Source organism: Centrocercus urophasianus, unplaced genomic scaffold, assembly GCF_019232065.1.
Source record: "Centrocercus urophasianus isolate 14NV4802_14NV808 unplaced genomic scaffold, USGS_Curo_1.0 seq_11, whole genome shotgun sequence".
Lineage (NCBI taxonomy): Eukaryota > Metazoa > Chordata > Aves > Galliformes > Phasianidae > Centrocercus > Centrocercus urophasianus.
In genome coordinates this window covers 1,074,529-1,092,581 of record NW_024884253.1, presented here as the reverse complement: position 1 = coordinate 1,092,581, position 18,053 = coordinate 1,074,529, and the positions used below count along the sequence as shown (strand labels likewise).

General features: G+C 39.7%; 1 protein-coding gene across 1 annotated transcript in view; it reads left to right on the top strand.

Annotated features, from left to right (window-relative positions):
- The window catches only part of ADGRB1 (adhesion G protein-coupled receptor B1), an 86,311-nt gene that overhangs the window by 47,171 nt on the left and 21,087 nt on the right, over nucleotides 1-18,053 (top strand). Inside the window, exons 7-10 of the mRNA XM_042839713.1 lie at nucleotides 785-870; nucleotides 13,502-13,673; nucleotides 14,662-14,757; nucleotides 17,936-17,990. Of these exons, the coding sequence (XP_042695647.1) occupies nucleotides 785-870; nucleotides 13,502-13,673; nucleotides 14,662-14,757; nucleotides 17,936-17,990 (409 nt within the window). The remainder of the gene's footprint in view (nucleotides 1-784; nucleotides 871-13,501; nucleotides 13,674-14,661; nucleotides 14,758-17,935; nucleotides 17,991-18,053) is intronic.

The following is an 18,053-nucleotide window of genomic DNA, read 5'->3' as shown; positions in this document are numbered from 1 at the left end:
GCTCTTGCCCTAACAAAGCAGAACGAAGGGCTGTGTAAAGTTGCTTTGCCTACTAATTTCTTGGAAATGGATAGATGGCTAATCCATGAGCTGTGCAATCTGCAGTCTTTCTCAAGATATCCTACCATAGCAGCTGATATTTCTGCTTACTCAAGTGGCTCTCCACCTCTTAATTCTGAGAGCAGCAGTGGTGCTTCACTGATCAGGAATGATGACTATCCATCTGGAGCATACCACGCTATCCTATTAGTGCTGCTGCTTTTGGACCACAGATTCTAAAAAAACACTTCTGAAATTGTGTCATGCCACTTCTCTCCCCTGCATTGGCCACTTTCAGTTTGTATTATCCTGAAAAAATATTTTTATGCTTTGAGTTTGGCTCACTCTTGAGCATACATTTGACCTGATCTAGCTGCAGATGTAACTGTTAATTGCAGGGGAGTTAGACTATCACTAAAGGTGACCTTTAAGGGTCCCATCCAACTCAAATGATTCTGTAATTTTATGAGGCCTGCAGCATTTTGAGGACTTTACAGCCTTGTCGTGGCCCTTGCAGACCTCTCTGAGCTGCTGCCAGCTTCATTCTGCTTTCCTGAACTCAGATTGATGCCCAGGGGAGGTGGGATGGTAAGGGGATAAAAGGGGTGGTGGCCTGCAGAGATGTGACTGTCACCCAGCTTTGGGAAGAAAGAAGGGCTCAGCTTGCCCTTTTGTTCCTTCTGTACTGCTGAGTGTGATCTGCTCCACCTGAGAACAAAACTGTGTGTTGTTTTTCTTTCAACAGGTGAACATGGTTATTGGCATTCTGGTTTTTAACAAACTTGTATCCAAAGATGGAATAACAGATAAGAAACTGAAGGAACGGGCAGGGTATGCCTTATCAATACATCTAAGTAAAGAATAAAAACAAAAAACAATAACAACAAAAAAACAAGGTTGTGGTCAATAACCAGGTGAGAAATACAGACAGATTGGAGATGGAAACAAGCAAAAGCAGTTTTAAACAAAATGGAACAAACAAACAAAGAAATCCATGGATTAATATTTCTGCCTTGTTATTCAGTGCAGAGTCCAAAAACAAAACAACAAAACAAGTACCTTGCTGATAAAGGGAGAGATTGAATTCAGCTCTTTGTTAAAAAGGCTTCATCCTAAACTGACATATTCTTCCAAAATATGGGACAAAGACAGTGATTCTTTTCACTAACTTCAGGAGAATTAGTTGGATCAGAGAGGGATGTGTCATTGCTGAGTTTGGCACGTGGCATGGGCTGTGTGACAGCAGGGTTGCATCTAGCAGCTGGCAGATGGCTGAGGGATGGCAAAGGTACACAGTGCTTTGAAGGAAAGGGTTTTGAAGGTGTACAAGTGAACAGATTAGTATATGAGTGGTCAGTAGAGAAAAGTTTCTCTTCTGCAAGAAGAAATTCTGTTACCTCCTGAAATTCTCTATCTTTTCCACAGTCACCACTCAAACCTCCATCCCTGAAGCCCAGGTCTGGTGCTAAGTGGTTTACTCTGTAGTGTAATAGAAGAGTTTGTTCCACAGCTCTTGACAGTAGCCAGTATGGCAGCAACCACACAAGGCCCTCCCTTGGCTTGCCTCCAAACTACTGACAGTGCAGCTATTTAGTGATGACATCAAAACTGAGAGCAGAAGCAAGCTCTTATCTAGCCAGAGAAGAAGGAACAAGAGAAGGCTCGCATTTAATCTACAGTGTTGACCTGGCCAAATGGTATGATTCCTTGGTACAACGAGGAAGGAATCTTGATGCCCAAGTAAGATATTTATTACAAGAGGAAAATTAAGTCCTTTTGGGTGATCAGAGGTATGTGTTATTGCTGGGTTAAATATGTATGTGAGTAAGTGACCTTAATGCATTGCTTTAAGCAACCACTAGCAAGGAAATGCTTTATTCTGGCTGATGCCTTTTTTACAAAGAGAACTCAAGAAAATACCTTAACTGCAGGGAGAGTCCACAGAAAGGTAATTACACTGGAAAGTCAATGCTGAAATAAATCATTTATTGGATTAGCAGAGCAGCGAGTTGCTGCTTATCAGCCTGTCCCTCTTTAAGCTAAACTGCACACAGAAGGATCTTATTTAATACCTATCAGCTGGTTATTGATCATACTCACAGTTATACTTTGACAACAAAGCCAACAAAGCAAAAAAAAAAAAAAAAAAAAAAAGTCCTTTTTCTGATGTTCTTTGTTTTTTCTTTCTTTTCTCTTTTTTCCCCCCTTTCATGTCCGTGTGTGTGTGTGCAGCACTTTTAAGCCTTCTCTGTGCTAAGTGATTTTGTTCTCCTTTCCAAGTGCACCCGCTGAGATTGGGGGGATGCTTTTGGGATCCCCGATGCTCCCTCCCTCTAGCTAGCCGCTTCTGGCCTGGGCTTGGGAACCGTGTTGGAGGGTAGATCTGAAGATAATCAGACTGAGTCATGGCCTCGGACATGTTTGGATCTGAGGAGATGGTATAAAGAAACGTTGTGTTTCCTTTAGCAGAGGCAAGAAGTATGGTTCAGTGTTGGAAAAAAAAAAAAAAAAGAAAAAGGAAAAAAAAAGGGAAATCCTCCCAAAAAAGGAGGGGAAATTGACCTGTTGAATGAGGAGCCCAGCACATATACCACAGATTGGTTGTCATTAATAAAGTAGTGTTAACAGCTTCTGCAAAATAATATCTGAGACACAATAAGTTTTGCCCTATAGTTAACAGAGGAAATCATTGTGATTATTGATGTCATGAAACTTTGACTTTCTAAAGGCATTTGTCAGAAATATCTTTATACATATATCAGAAAATGAGGCTACGGAAAGGTAGATGTTGCATGAAGAGCTTGCACATTGCACATGGATGCCACAAATCCTTTCTAAGCAAATATCCTGTGCTAGAGATGGGGAGAAAACCCTGCAAGAGGTTCTCAGCAAATGCTTGCTTGCAGTGCTCCAGTATTTCCCCATCCTCCTTCTGGAGGAGGTTGACCATCCTCCTTCTGCAGGCAGCAGCACCAATAGCATTTTTAGTCTTTGTTGACATGAGTGCTGCTAAAAGCAAATGTTTTCATGCTGGATGCAGGGACCTTTATAATGAATTCTAAATTTATTCAGCCAACGTTTATTCCAGAAGCATTTGTGTGCTTATGCAGTCAGGGAAGAAGAATGAGACTATAGGGTGTATTCACAAAGGCTAATTTTAGCCTGCTGAGTTTAATCTCCCCAGGCTTCCTTTGTAGCCATTGGAAAGAGACAGGAGCCTTGTTTAGTTTTCCCAACTTGTCCCTTAGAGGAGCTTTACTTCTTTTATCCTTCTGCTGATTGACTTGATAAAGTTTTCTCCAACACCTTGTGAAACATTCTCTGTGTGTGCTGCTGGGAATGACAGAGCTGGATGGTTAGTGCCAAGACAAATAATTGGGAAGATAATCACTATATTAAAATAGGGACAGATTTGGATTGCCCTTCATCTGGAAGCATTTCATGTTGGAAAAATGAGCTGTGTGTGGTGGTAAAGCACTGTTCAGTGTCTAGTAGCAAAGTCCAGGCTCCACAGTACACACCTGATAAGTCCGTGAGTTGTTTGTGGATATTTAAGAGGAAGAAAAAGCTAAATTAAATGAATGCATTATTCACTGTGGTTGTTCCATTAGCTACCCTATCATACATACATGCACCAATATAAACCTAGCATGTAAATTCAATATATTAACAACCTCAAACCCCAAAGTGGAATGAATATGAAGACAAATGTACCCACATCTGTGCTTACTGCTTACAACTTTCTGCATAAATGCACCCAACAGCAATTACAGTTGTGTGTTATAGTGGTCTTTTGGCTGGTTCTTTGTGATTCAGTGTCATTCATGTTTCTCTGGTACAGTTTTCCATCAAATTCCTTGAATCAATCTATTTTCTTTTTGCTGCCTATCTCTGCCTCTCTCTGTCTCTCTGCTTATCTGTTCTTTGTGGCTTATAGGTCTGGGGATGGACCATGTTTTTTTTAAGGGTCATGCACTTAATGCCTCTCAAGACCCACTTTATCTTTAGTTCAGCCATTGTCCTCACTGGATTTACACCATTTTGCCTGGAAGATAGGAATTTATTGACACGGGAACTAATTTTCTCTGTGTCTCAAGGCTGAAAGTTGCTGTGAGACATCTTAGTTATGAGTCCTTATTTTGGAAGGCAGTGATGGCTTCTGTCACTGTAACTAATTCAAAGACAATGAATAGCCATTAAATTAAGCTCAATGACCACTAGGAACACTGATAATGCTGTGTTGGTGTTCATAGGTGTTTTCTTTTTGCAGTGAGACTGCACACAAAGCCATAAATATTAGGAAACCATCAGCTAAGTTTCCTAATCTCTCTCCCAGCTGTAAAAACCCAAGATCTTGTACTTCCAAACATCATCAGCTTCACTGCCATCACTAAGGAATGATAGACATGCTACCATCACTGATGCTTCTCTGACATCAGGCACTGTGTGTAGGTCTGTAGGATGCTTTGCAGTCTCCTGCCCATTTTGTATGCCAGATATGATGTGGGTAGCATGGATCTGTGCAAACAAGGAAGCGAGTGAGAAGCAGTAAATTTTGGAAAGAAAAGGGGCCAGTCATCAGCTTCTGTGGCTTCTGAGCTCCCAAGTAACAGCTGGCTGTTCATATGTATAAACATCTAAAAACTGTGGACATAACCTTCCCTAAGTCCTCAACACATTATGTACCAGCAGCCCACGACAGCTTGTCTCTATGGCTGATCTCCAGAAAGAGGGAGCAACCTACACTAACAAGTCTCAAGGTTCATCCCAAAGATATTTTCAGCTCCGAAACAAGATTCGAGAGAAGGAATATCTCAGAAGTAGTCAGTGTGTCCACTTTCCTGAGTTTAAAACTCATAGGGCTTTTCCAAGAGCAAATTGATGATCTGGCAAAACACCCTTAATTTCAAGGACAGATGCAGCTGTTGTATGTGCATGCTCTTAGTCATAGATGAAGCCACCAAAGAGTACCTTATCTCCTGGTGTTGTCAGCTGCCAAAAAGAAAAATGTTTTTTACAAAAAGGATGGTGAAACACTGGCACAGGTTGCCCAGAGGGATGGATGTCATGTCCCAAGAGATATTCAGAGTTAGGCTGGACAGAGCTCTGGGCAACCTGATCTAGCTGTAGGTGTCCCTGTTCATTGCAGGGGAGTTGGACTAGATGGCCTTCAAAGGTCCTTTTCAACTTAAATGGACAAATCATAGAATCATAGAATCATAGAATCATAGAATCACCAAGGTTGGAAAAGACCTAAAAGATCACCCAGTCCAACTGTTCACCTATTCCCAATAGCTCCTACTAAACCATGTCCCTCAACACAACATCCAGTCTTTCCTTGAACACCCCCAGGATCGGTGACTCCACCACCTCCCTTGGCAGTCCATTCCAGTGCCTGACCACCCTTTCTGAAAAGTAATACTTCCTAATGTCCAGCCTGAATCTCCCCTGCCGTAGCTTGAAACCATTCCCCCTGGTCCTATCACTAATGACACGAGAGAAGAGGCCGACCCCCAGCTCACTACAACCTCCCTTCAGGAAGTTATAGAGAGCGATGAGGTCTCCCCTGAGCCTCCTCTTCTCCAGGCTGAACATTCCCAGCTCCTTCAGCCTCTCCTCATATGGCCTGTGTTCCAGACCCCTCACCAGCTTTGTTGCCCTCCTTTGAACATGTTCCAGGGCCTCAATATCTTTCTTGTGATTCTATGATTCTATATTATGGGTGTCTCCACTGAGGTGAGGACTTGCACACAAGGGCCACTGGAGGAAACGTTATCTTTTGGGAAACAAGCTAAGTAGTCCCCACAGCCCTACTTCTTGCCTTCTACTGTACAACCTTGCCACCGTTTTTTGTTTTGGAGCAAAAAGGCCAAGAGGGAAAAGAGCAATTTCTAAAAAAAAAAAAAAAAAAAAAAGAAGGAAGTGAAGATTGGGAGAGCAGTACTGGTTTCTCTTCCATGGGTGCCAGAGAGAGACACCCTGAATCTGGTAAAACTTTCACCAACACAGTTCCACCCTCTCCAGCGGCACCAACAATGCCTCCGAGTCATACATTTTCCCATTACCTGCATCTGGAGTGGTACAGATGAGAGAATTTTATTCCTGCCTGTCTTTCATTTTTCTTTTCAAACTGGGTATGGTTGGTTGGTTCCCTTTCTTCTTTCTTTCCTTTGTTCTTTCTTTCTTTTGGCTTCTCTTTCCCTTTCCTTTGTACGTTTGTGTTCATGAGCAAAGTGTTTTGTTTTGTTTCAGTCTTTTGGTTTTAATTGCAGTCAGATGGCAGTGCCCCTTTACGGCATGACGCTCAAATGTTCCAAGTGTGGAGTAGTTTCTTCTGCTGAAGTTTCGGCCACAGCCACCAGTAATGCCATGTTAGTTCCTCTAATTTCAACTTCTTTTCTTTCTTTCTTTCCACTTTCTTTTATTTTTATTATTATTTCCCTCATTCATTTCCCCCTTCCCTCACCAGTTCCTGTTTGTTTTCTCTCCCCATGTCCCTGCCCACTTCCCTATATCCCCACCTCTCCTTGACCTCATTCTGTGGGCCATGAGTAGTGTAGGGCTTATTCAGTGTCCTTGAAGCAAAAGCTGAGGGGCTGGATCCTCAAAAGCACTCTATGACATGCCTAGATTGAAGCATGTGAGCAGCCCATGGAAGACAAAGGGACTGGGTAGATATTTCTTGCCCCAGTTCAATTTAGTTCCTTAAGTTACAGACTTAAAATTCTCATTTCTATTAATTTTATAGATAGAATGGGGCTAGTTTACCTTCAGCATATGCTTGAGTTTTTTACTCCAGTGAGACTGCAGAGCACTGAACATGATTTAAGTGAGTTGGTGAAGCATCTATTGGTGTTTGGTGTTTTTCTCTTCTAAACGGCTAGAGTTAAGTTTAATACCTCACAGGGCTGCATTTCTGATTTGATAACTGTTGACTGTCTCTCTTTTGTACCCTTAAAAGCACTTGGAATTAGTTCTCAAAATCTGAAAGTGTTTCATGGCTCTGTGTTATGAAAGTCAAATGCTGTTAAATCTCTTCCTAGATGCAACTGGAGTTAGTAAAAAAAAATTAAATTATGAAAATGTCAGGGGTTTGTTCTGCTGGAGAAGTTGTTGCTATTTATATTGTTGGCTTTTCTCCCAAAGGTTAAGGTAGGAGGGAGAGCAATGAGGAAAGATTTGTCTTTCCTCATTCCCTTTCTGAAATTGTGTTATTTACATCCTTTCAAGGTGATGCTATATTTTTATTTTAATGTTTACAGTAATGCCTATAAAATGTGTGCAACAGTTTCATACATTTTCAATTTCTAAAAATCCTGGCTTTAATTAAGCTATTATTATTGGCAGTTGAGAGCCAAATCTCAAAATGCAGAAATGTGAAACAAATCAAAGTGTGAGGATTTCTCTCCGTTTATTTATTATTATTATTATTATTTCCTGAAAACAGCTGTTTCTAGAAAATCCAAAGCAGGTTAGGGATAGATACATATTTCTGAAAAATCATAAATTGTTGTTAGAAAGAAAATTTGCCATCACCTCACTTAAGACGTAACAATTTCTATCAGAAGCAAAACCTAAACAAATTCCTATTTATTTGTTATTCCCAAACAAAACCTAAAAAAATCCTATTTATTTTTTCACTGCCACACTTGTTCATTTACCTTTTGCAACAGTGCCCAGCTGAGATGCTGAGATGGCACTTGTCCAGATGTGCATACCACGAGTCTGGAATTAGCAGGTCACTGCATTTTGGTTTCCTGTGACTGCAGAGGAATGCTAAACCAGCAGAAGCCTTATTATTAAAAAAGTTAACTGCTTTCAGTTCATAGTAAATTAATTTAAAAAGTAAAGCAGTCTCAAATCCTTCTTCCCTATTGCCTGACATTGGTTTTTTGTAAGTCATACATTCTGATTCATCGTCAACTTAGAAAAAAAAGGAGATATGAAATCCAGATCTCCTACTTGTCCTGCTTTTCTGATTTAGGTAGTTTGGTAGAGGTTAGAGGACCCATGTAAAAGAATATATATTTTCTTTTTGCAGTAGATAGAATACCTCTAGAGAGTTAATGCCAATACAGCTGAAACATCCCATGCTATTATCCTTGCAAAACGAGCTATATGTTAATTAGTAAACTCATCTCTCAACTGACCTTTTTTCTCCCCTTCATTCTGAAGTTGAACTGTTCTTCTTCCTCCAAGTCTATCATAAACAAGGTTATCAATAAGGCAAAGCCTTGACTATGCTTCACTTCACGTCACTGCTACCATTCTGCTGGCCTTGACTCAAACCTTGGGCCAGTTTCCCATTCCATTTTGAAATCTCGTACTATAAACTAGATGCAGTGAGGATTCCTAGCTCCTCTCTGATGTTGAATTAGCCATAGTTGATTGGTAGAGAGTAAATCAGGGATGTTCCTGACACATTCCCTCTGAGGCTCCCCATGCACTTTCCCACTCACCTCCCATAGGTTTCATAGACTCATCCCTGAGATAGCATGAAGTGAAAGAATATAACTTCTGTCCAATTTCTTGAAAAAATCAGAGAGGTTCTCAGCAGCTCTTCATGATAATATCTGTGTGTAAGAGAGAAGGGTCAGAGAAAGAATCTGTAACTAAGTGAAAACATGGTAAACCCTAGTGGTAGAGCTGGTAGCAATCGTGACAGAAGAGAAAAAAATATCCATTGGAAATTATGCAATTTATTGACTAGGGAAATGATAAAAGGAAAATTGTGGATGTCTGTGTCCTGTTAAACATAAGCCAGGCTTGACATCTGTGGGTTAAAATAAAGCTTTCCTTACTGACTTCTTTGGATAATAACCAGGCTGTGCACTGCCACTGGAAGACCTCTGTTCCCATCTTTCTTTCCTTTTAATTGTTACCTGTACAGTAGCCTCAGCCTGTGAAATACTGCCTTATAATTCATTTGTCTTTGCTACTCATGAGCAATGTTGATCTCAGACAGGAGCACTTCAAGGACATATGATTTCTTTCTATTTGCTCTGAAAGTGGACGGCCCCTGAAGATACCAGGGATTACTATTGGAAGGAAGGGAGGAAGGAAGGAGGAAGAAGGAAGGAAGGAATGATAGAATTCTTGCCAAACAGTGCATTGCAAATATAGAAACTCAGATTTTGAATATAGGCAAGAGATTGGTTCTATGGCCTTGGCACAGCATATTGGTCTTTCAGGCAATCCATGCAAGGGTCTGTCAAAATCATGGAGCTCTCATAACTTTCATGCATCATCCATCTTACACCATTTGATTGTATAAAATCTCCCATCTAAGGGATTTACATTTTTCCTTGGCTCAAAGCTGTTTCAAGAAGTCTTGGACATTCACACATATATATATATATTTTCCAGAATTGTGATTCTGGTGAATCACTTCCATGTGAATCAATATTTTTGTACGTGGCTGGTATTATGAAGGAGGCTGTTCATCAGGAACAGCAGTGTTTGCATAGTTAAATGAATTCAAAATTGAATCCTTAACCTGTGGACAATACTCAGGCCCTATTGGTTCTTGGACTGTCAAATAACTATTTTCCTTATTAAGGATGAATAATCAAGAAGTGTGCCATAGCTACTTCATTTCCTACCTGCCTTCAGAGGCATTTGATCTTCTGTATTCTTAGTCATATTGTGAAGATAACAGTAACTGATAGAAGAGTCATCTTCTGGAGAAAACAGAAATAATGTCTTGTGTTTCTGTACTGCCATGCATGGTAACAACATGGGGACTCACTTTGTAAGTCGCAGATTTCCTGTCTTAGTTCTAAACACATTGAGTTAAAAGAAGTTTCTCGACAACTTCTCCAGGATCTGCTTTCTGAGTTACAAAGTTGTTTTTCCTCCTTCTCTTTCTTAAACTTTGTGTACTGGCTGTGCTGTCAGCCTTGACTAATGAGAAGAATTGATCGCTTACATTTTCATAATGGCCTTTTATATCATTGTTAATCACATATCGTGCTCCCTTGCATCTACCGTTGTCAGGGCACAGGCCTTTAGATCTTCATGTAGATCTTTATTTCTAAAAGCCCTTTTTGCTCTTTCCATTGCTATTCTAACTCCCATCAGTATATCCTGCTATTTATTTATTTATTATTTATTTATTGCAAAGATGAACTCTCTTAAGGATGCCAGTTAGATAAAGAACAAAAACACATCTAGTTTTTGTTATATTGATCAGAGGCCATCACCAGCTCTCTGCCAGAGCTGGGTTTAGAGGTTAAGTCTTTGCTGAGCTGGATAAAGCTGTGGAAAACTTTAATGCGTGGCCATGTTGTTACATAGCCTTGTAAATATACTTGGTTACAACATGCCATGACATGACCATAACCCAAAATAATGCACTTTCTCTGCAATGCAGCAGTGACACAGTGTGGTAGGGTAGAAAAATGTGATATTACAGCAGTACTGCTGAGTAATGTTGTCATATGGTGATCATCAGGCAATAAGCAAGCATTATGCTTCCATGGTGCAATGTAATGATATCCCCTTGATATTTGTCACTCACAATTAGAGCTGTCATGTATGCAATCAATAAATCAGGATAAATCAGTAGGATAAATGTCTTCTTCATCTGCCAGCTAAAAGGACTGGCCCTTTGTCTCAGGCAATAAAAATCTTGGATTAATTGATCATAGATAACCCATAATGAAGAGCTGTTAAGTAATCAGAGTGTTGTTACACAATAAATCATCACTTCATCTCACAGCATGTGGCACTATAACATGATGCTTCTTAGGTCCTGTAAATTTTTATTGTACCTTCTAAGGATGCCTCCTACAAAGAGGCAAACAGAAAAGTGGCAGAAGTATGAGTTCTGCTATGTATTCAGCTCACAGAAGTGGAATTAAGTACAAATCACAAGAAACCCATTTATCTTTCCCTGAGTTTTCTTTAGAAATTTCAATCCTGATATGAAATTTTTAATGGAACCTTTTTTTATTATTATTATTTTTTAATTTAATATTTCAAAATCTAAGCCAAGCTCTGAAAGTTAAATTAGAGTAAGTTATAGTGCTATGACCCATTGCCATCTGTTGCCTGAGAATAAAGTTTTATGCATTAAATGTCAAGGAACATTTCACTAACATTTGTAAGGGAAGAATATTGTTAAGAAAGTATCTGCAAGATGAATCACAGAGAAGACAGAAAGTCAGACTGTAATCTTAGGTGATGTAAGACAGAAGCTGACTCAGTTGAAAAAATTCTGATTTACACCAACTGAATATCTGGCATAATATTGTTGCCATCACTGAGTTGGAAGTGTGAAGAGGGCAGTGCTGGTATTAAGTTTGCTTATGTTGGAAGCCATGATGAAGTCCACCTCAATGTGGAACCCAGAATGTAGGGCTGGAAAAGACTCATTGAGTCCAGTATAAAAACAGCAGGGGCTCTGAAGGGTTCCCTTCATAGTTAAGGAATAATTGCATCCATGTTGCTGGTAGCATCTTGAATCTTGAAACCCAATGCGATTATAGATCTCTGGTTCAGGCACATATGTAGGGATCAAATGCACTCTCAGGTATGGTTGGCAGGTGCACTAAAGTCACATCTAGAGCAGCTGTTATGGAGCAAACCTCATCTTTTCATTTAGCTTTTTTGCACCTTTGACTTTTACTGCACTTACTGCTTTGCCAATTTTATTAATGCACCGTTGCAAATGAAAGCAATGAGAGATTTCAGTTACTTCAGTATAATGAGACATATTTCAGTGGGTTAGGAGAGAAGTGGGATTAAATCATCTGCTTGGCAGTTGTTTGGTTGAGACTTGTCTTTGGCTGCTGGTTCCTTTTTTTTTTTTTAATAATGCATTAAAATTATAGTTCCTATCAGACATAAAAGTTTAGTTTATCCTATATAAAATTATATCTACATTATATCGTGGCCCTTATCTTAGAAGGAAGCCTCATAATGCTTAGTTTAGTAGAAAACAGTCTATGCCATTTAATTGCTCCTGTAGGGAAATCACATTGATTAAAAGGAGCACATCTGCACCTGAACAGTTTGTAGAAATATTTGCAATCAAAGTATCATTATGATTACAAAAATAACCCGTTGCTCCAGTATGTGGTCATTACAGCAGAACAGATGTAACAGTCCTTGAAAAACCCTGTAACTGAAGCCGTGACATTATGTCCTGATGCTCATGTCCATGTCCAAGCTCCAACTTTGTTCAGGTAGAACTCTCACTGAGGTTCATGAGAGTGATACCTGGATAACCAGCAAGTAAGCATTAAAATCTTGATCACATATCAGAAAATGGTAAGCAAGCTCCATGTACCTACTGTAAACTGTGTGTCACAATACACGTCCTGTAATTTATTGTGTTGCCTGTATATATTTGTTAGTAAATAGGCTGAGGTTTTCTACTCAGGAAATCCTGAAGTTCAACTTGTTATCTGCTTGGTGCATAGGCCAACTTCTGTTTGTTTGGTATAAGACCACAAAGAAATTCTCCTGATACTGTTGCTGCACCAAACATATACGACAATAGGTGGCCTAGAATCTCCATAACTTGCTGTTAAAGTTATTTTGGTGAGATAACTGAGTGGCTGAATCATCCATGGAAACAAAGCTGCTTTCTCATTTGTAAAGCCATTAGTCATAAAAAAAGGTGGATGTTCACATGGCAGTACTAACCTTGCAGAAAGTTTTCTCTCTTGTGCATTAACAATTGCAAAATCTCAAAGGATTTTAACCCAGCATTTCCCCCCAAGAACTATTATTTTCAACCCTTGCTAAAGGTAGAAGCAACTGCAGGTTTTTTCTCATTGCATTCAGATAAGGAGATCACACAAGAAAACGAAAAGATTCAGAGTTATCTGAGTTACATTTCCTGATGTTCACAGATGTAGAATTGTAGGGACCGTCAGCTACAGAGAAAGGGAGTAACAGCAAAATGCCATTCTTCACATCAGCTCAATGCTTGTCTGTTTTAGTTACTTGAAACTGTGACACGTCCCCACTTGTTGGTGTCTTCCATGTGCTGTGGAAGTCCAAGTGTCTGTAGCCTGAGTACTGACAGCCATCTTGACAAACCAGCCTCTGCTGCAACTGTTCCCCTTCCCCCTGGCAACCTACAGTGACTGTATTTTGTCTCCTCTCCTTGGGAAATGTCATCATTGTGGTCTAGTGACATAGAGTGGGAAGGGCATGAGGGGAGGAGTGAGGTATCTGCATCCTTCCTCCCCACCTCAAGTTTTATGCATGACTGCACCATTGGCTAGTAGTCCCTCCCATGGAAATGTGTGTCACCTGTTTTGGTAGTGTGAGTGTGCAAAGCATCTTCCTGCTTCCCTGTGGCTGGGGCTCAGAAGACACCTAGCACAAGTATGCATTTGCTGGAGAAGTCTTCTGAAGCCCCATGGGATCAGGAGGCTGAATTAGCATCCCACATGGGATCAAGTGGGGCTGAAGTGGGGCTGAATTCTCTTTTCCTCTCCCTTAACAGGGCATCCCTTTGGAGCTCCTGTGTGGTCCTGCCACTCCTGGCTCTCACCTGGATGTCTGCAGTTCTGGCAATCACAGATCGGCGGTCAGCGCTCTTCCAGATTCTTTTTGCTGTCTTCGACTCATTGGAAGGCTTTGTCATTGTGATGGTCCATTGTATCCTTAGGAGGGAGGTGAGCACAATGACATTTTCTCTTTTATATAAACAACGTACTTACAATAGAAAATATCTGAAAAAAGGCTAATCAGCTGGTAACTTTTCTAATCCTATGAGCTTTTGCATTCCTGTAGGCAGTGACCAAATAAGTGACCATGCTGTTATCAGTCAAAAGATGGAATGCAAGCGAGAATGAATCAGTGGTTGCTATGCTGAGTGTACTGTGGAATGTAATTTGGAGGACATTCTTAACCTACCATTTCATCCAACTGAGATATCAGTCTTGGCTTGTTGAACATTAATCTTTCCAGAATGTTTACACGCCTCCAAATATGGAATCTTAAGGAAATCAAATTTTCTTATTTGATTTTGAGAAAGGCAACTTGCACCAAGGTTAACAGAATGTTTATATGTTGGCAAATAGCACCTAGATATTCGAGCTAGAAAGTAATGTGAGCAATAATCAAGTGAGGAAATTGAGTAAATTTTCTCCAGCCTCCTTGTGGAGACTTAAAATGGTAAAGTATATCAGGGAAGAAAAGGAATAATTTTTTATGAATAACAGAGACAGGGAACCTTTTTTTTTATTATTCTCAGTATTCATTTTATCTTCTTAACAGCTCCTTTAAATCAAGTAAAACAAATTAATTCTTTATGTCAGACCAGTGTAATCAATGGAACTATACCACCAACTTGGCTGAGGTTGCTTAGACTAATTGCATTATGACTATGAGCCTGTATCTTACTCCCATTTTAGTTACTTCCATTTTTTTCTTCTTCATTCATTTCAGTGAGTCTTGAATCAGATGTATATTTCAGCTGATATAGGATTGTAATCAGACATTGTAGACACAAATAGAATGATTTATGTAATAGCATCCATCATAAAAGTAGCGTGAACTACCAAAGCTATATTTGTTGTTGTTGCTGTCAAAAGAATTTGATTTGTTTTGGTACTTCTGTCTGATTCTGACTTGTGAAAATCCATTTGCTCCTTCCTGCAGGTTCAGGATGCTGTGAAGTGCCGAGTAGTAGACCGCCAGGAAGAGGGCAATGGAGACTCTGGGGGGTCATTTCAGAACGGACATGCTCAACTAATGGTAGGGAAAACCACTATCTAGTCTATTATTAAGAGACCTATGGGCATTTTTAACACTTAACTGATAAACAAAGGGCTCTGTCCACCATACATTTTGCAGTAAACACTCCTTTTTCCTTTAAACCTGCACTTGAACAAAAATAGCACCAACTCTTTCATAGAAGTCCTCTCTCTTTTCATCATAACATTCAGGGGCTAGAACTTACACACGAAGTTTTGCATTCATTTTGGCGAGATCATTCTTTTTCCAGAAAACTCAAAGGGAAAATATACCTCTTCAGTCTCCCAGATCTTTTCATCTCCATCGTACTGCTTCATTCTAGCTGGAGCTGATATGCAGCAGTTTAATTGATTGAAGCACAGTGTTTTGGATCATAGTCATTATTATAAAGATGCTTTTTCAAGCATATTTGTTTACATTGCTTCAGTGAGAATAAAGCTTAAGCACTGTAAACCTCAGTCCTTTTGTGTAAATCCTTTACAAACAATCTAGATAAGACAGTAGAATAACAAAATGTGAGGAATCATCTTACATCTGCTCTGGTGTTATGATGTAGATTCTACAAGAAACATTAGATTTCTGACATTGGAGTAACAACATCTGGAAAATCACTTTCAGGATGTGAAGAAAACATCCAGTTAGTATTAGACCTGTATCACAACCTCATGAATTTCTGGCAGTCACTCCTATCCTAAACTAAGTAGCTTCTGCTTGGATATGAGGTCTAATTTCAAAAGCACAATCTTTAGGTCAAGACATCAAGGCATGTAGTATCCTATCACATATCATAAATGTTTGTTAAAACACCTGCATTTTTTCCTATTTAAATGCATAGTCAGGTTTTCAGGCTTCTTTCTATGCCTTTTAATGTGTAGTTAGAAAGTCCCTTGTTTGCCTCATACATCTTCTCCTTCAATAACAGACAATAATATCCTTCAATAAATTAACACACTGAGTTATTTTATTCTCCTTCTATAAGACATCAAATTATTTCTATACTTTTCTATATGCCCCTCAAACTCAGTATCATTTAAAATTGTGGACACTGAATTTGTTATTCTATTGTTACCATCCCAAGAACTATATTCTGAAGTGTCAGATTTTTGTCCCTTTATACAATTCTCTGCTTTCATTTATCAGCCACCTTGCAAAATTCTACAAGTTTTTAGCTTTTTTATTTCTGTACTATAGTTTGACTCATTGAGAAGTAGCAAGCTTACAGTCACTTTCTTCATATCCAAGCACAAAGAACTCCCAAATCCAGACATGAATGATGGCTCACTACTGATATTTTAGAGGGGTACACTGTTATTTTACAGTGACTGAATTGTGCTGTAACCAAAGAATCATAGAATCCCAGAATTATTACGGCTGGAGAAGTCCTACTGCCCACCAGTCTCCAATACTGGTTCCTAAGTATCTCATCTCCATGTTTCTTGAACACTTCCAGGACAGTGGCTCAAACACTTCCCTGGGCAGTCTGTTCCAGTGCCTGACCACTCTTTCAGAGAAGTAGGCTTTTTTCTAAAATCAAAACTAATGCACCTTGAGGCCATTCCCTCTCATTCTATCACTTTTATCCAGGAGAAGAGACTGACCCCTATCTCACCACAACCTCCTTTCAGGGAGTTGTAGAGGGCAATAAGGTCTTCCCTGAGCCTCCACTTCTCCAGGGTAAATAATCCCAGTTCCCTCAGCTGCACCTCATAAGACTTGTGCTCCTGTCATCTCAACAGCTTTGTTGCCCTTCTCTGAACATCCAGAACCTTGATGCTTTTCTTAGACTGAGACGTCCAAAACTGAACATCGTACATGAGGTGTGGCTTTACCAGATCTGAGTACAGGGGAACAATCACCTCCCTGCTGATAAATGGTAGAAAGTGGCTTAACAATCATCTCCACCAACTCCCTCAGCACTCTTGTGAATCCCATCTGGCCCCATGGACTTGTGACAGTCTGGATGGAGTAGAAGGTCTCTAACTACCTCCACCTGAATCATGGGGAATTTATTTTGCTCCCTATCCCAGACTTCCAGGTCAGGGGATAGAGTACCCTGAAAATAACTGGTCTGACTATTAATGACAGATGTAAAGAAGGCATTGAGAACATCAGCCTTTTCATTATCCTCAGTGATCACATTTTCCACCACATCCAGGAGAGGATGAAGATTCTCCCTTAGCCCTCCTGTTACTGTTAGTGTGTTTCTAAAAAAATATTGTCTTTTACTACAACAACAGTGGCCAGGTTGAGTTCAAGCTGGGCTTTTACTTTTTTAATTTTCTCCCTGCATATTCTAGCAACCTCTCTGTACTCTCCCCAATTTGCCCATCCTTTCTTTCACAGAGGTAGACTTTCTTTTTCTCTCAGAATCTGGCCTTCAAGAAACCCAAGTCTTTGCAGGACAGCATTTTTAGTGTTACCTTTTCCGCTAATCTCAAAATCTTCTCAGTGTATTAAAAAAAAGCTTAGCTGAGTAAATGGTTTTCCACAAAATCTTGTTGGCAGGTATTAAATATACACTTTTCCTTTATTTTCTTATGGCTTGAGCTAGTGCAGGTTGTTCAGTTACATTTTTTCTGGAACTTTGTCATCAACATATGATAACATTTTTCTGTGTCATCCCACTTGCCCATTTTAATATTGGTCTGATGTTATTTATCTTTTATTCCCATCAAATTCATTTAATGTTCCAAAAAAATTACTAATAAATAAGCAGTAAGAAAGCTAAGATAATTCCATAACCATCTCTTCTGGAAGCCTGATAATATTGAAATGTTTATATCTTGTGGATGGTTTTTATAGACCTTTTCTGCTGGTGGAGGAGAATCCACTTAAGTGTGGGGAGAAATGTCCAAGACAGATCAGGACAAGCATTTGTCCATACTTTATGAGGAATCTGCACAAAATTTGGCAACCCAGGAATTAGCTTTTGGGTGAGAAGAACCCAGCTGAAAGCAGTGTTACTGCTCTACCAATGTCTAAGTTCTGAGACCCACATTTGGAAAAAATAACACTCTGTTTGACTTGTTTCAAAGACTAAGCAAATTGTCTCTCCTCCACTCTTCCAGCACTGATTATGTCTGATTCTTGAATTAAAGCACTTTTTGCATTTTCAAGATGCTTTTCTTTTCCCCACTACCTCCTTTTGACCACATCTTCTGTGTTCTCTGTCTTTCAGACCGATTTTGAGAAGGATGTGGATATGGCTTGTAGATCAGGTGAGCACATCACAGGTGAGAATCAACAAGTGACCTGGTTTGGGGATTGAACTAGGCCATATCTTTTTTCCTTTCTAC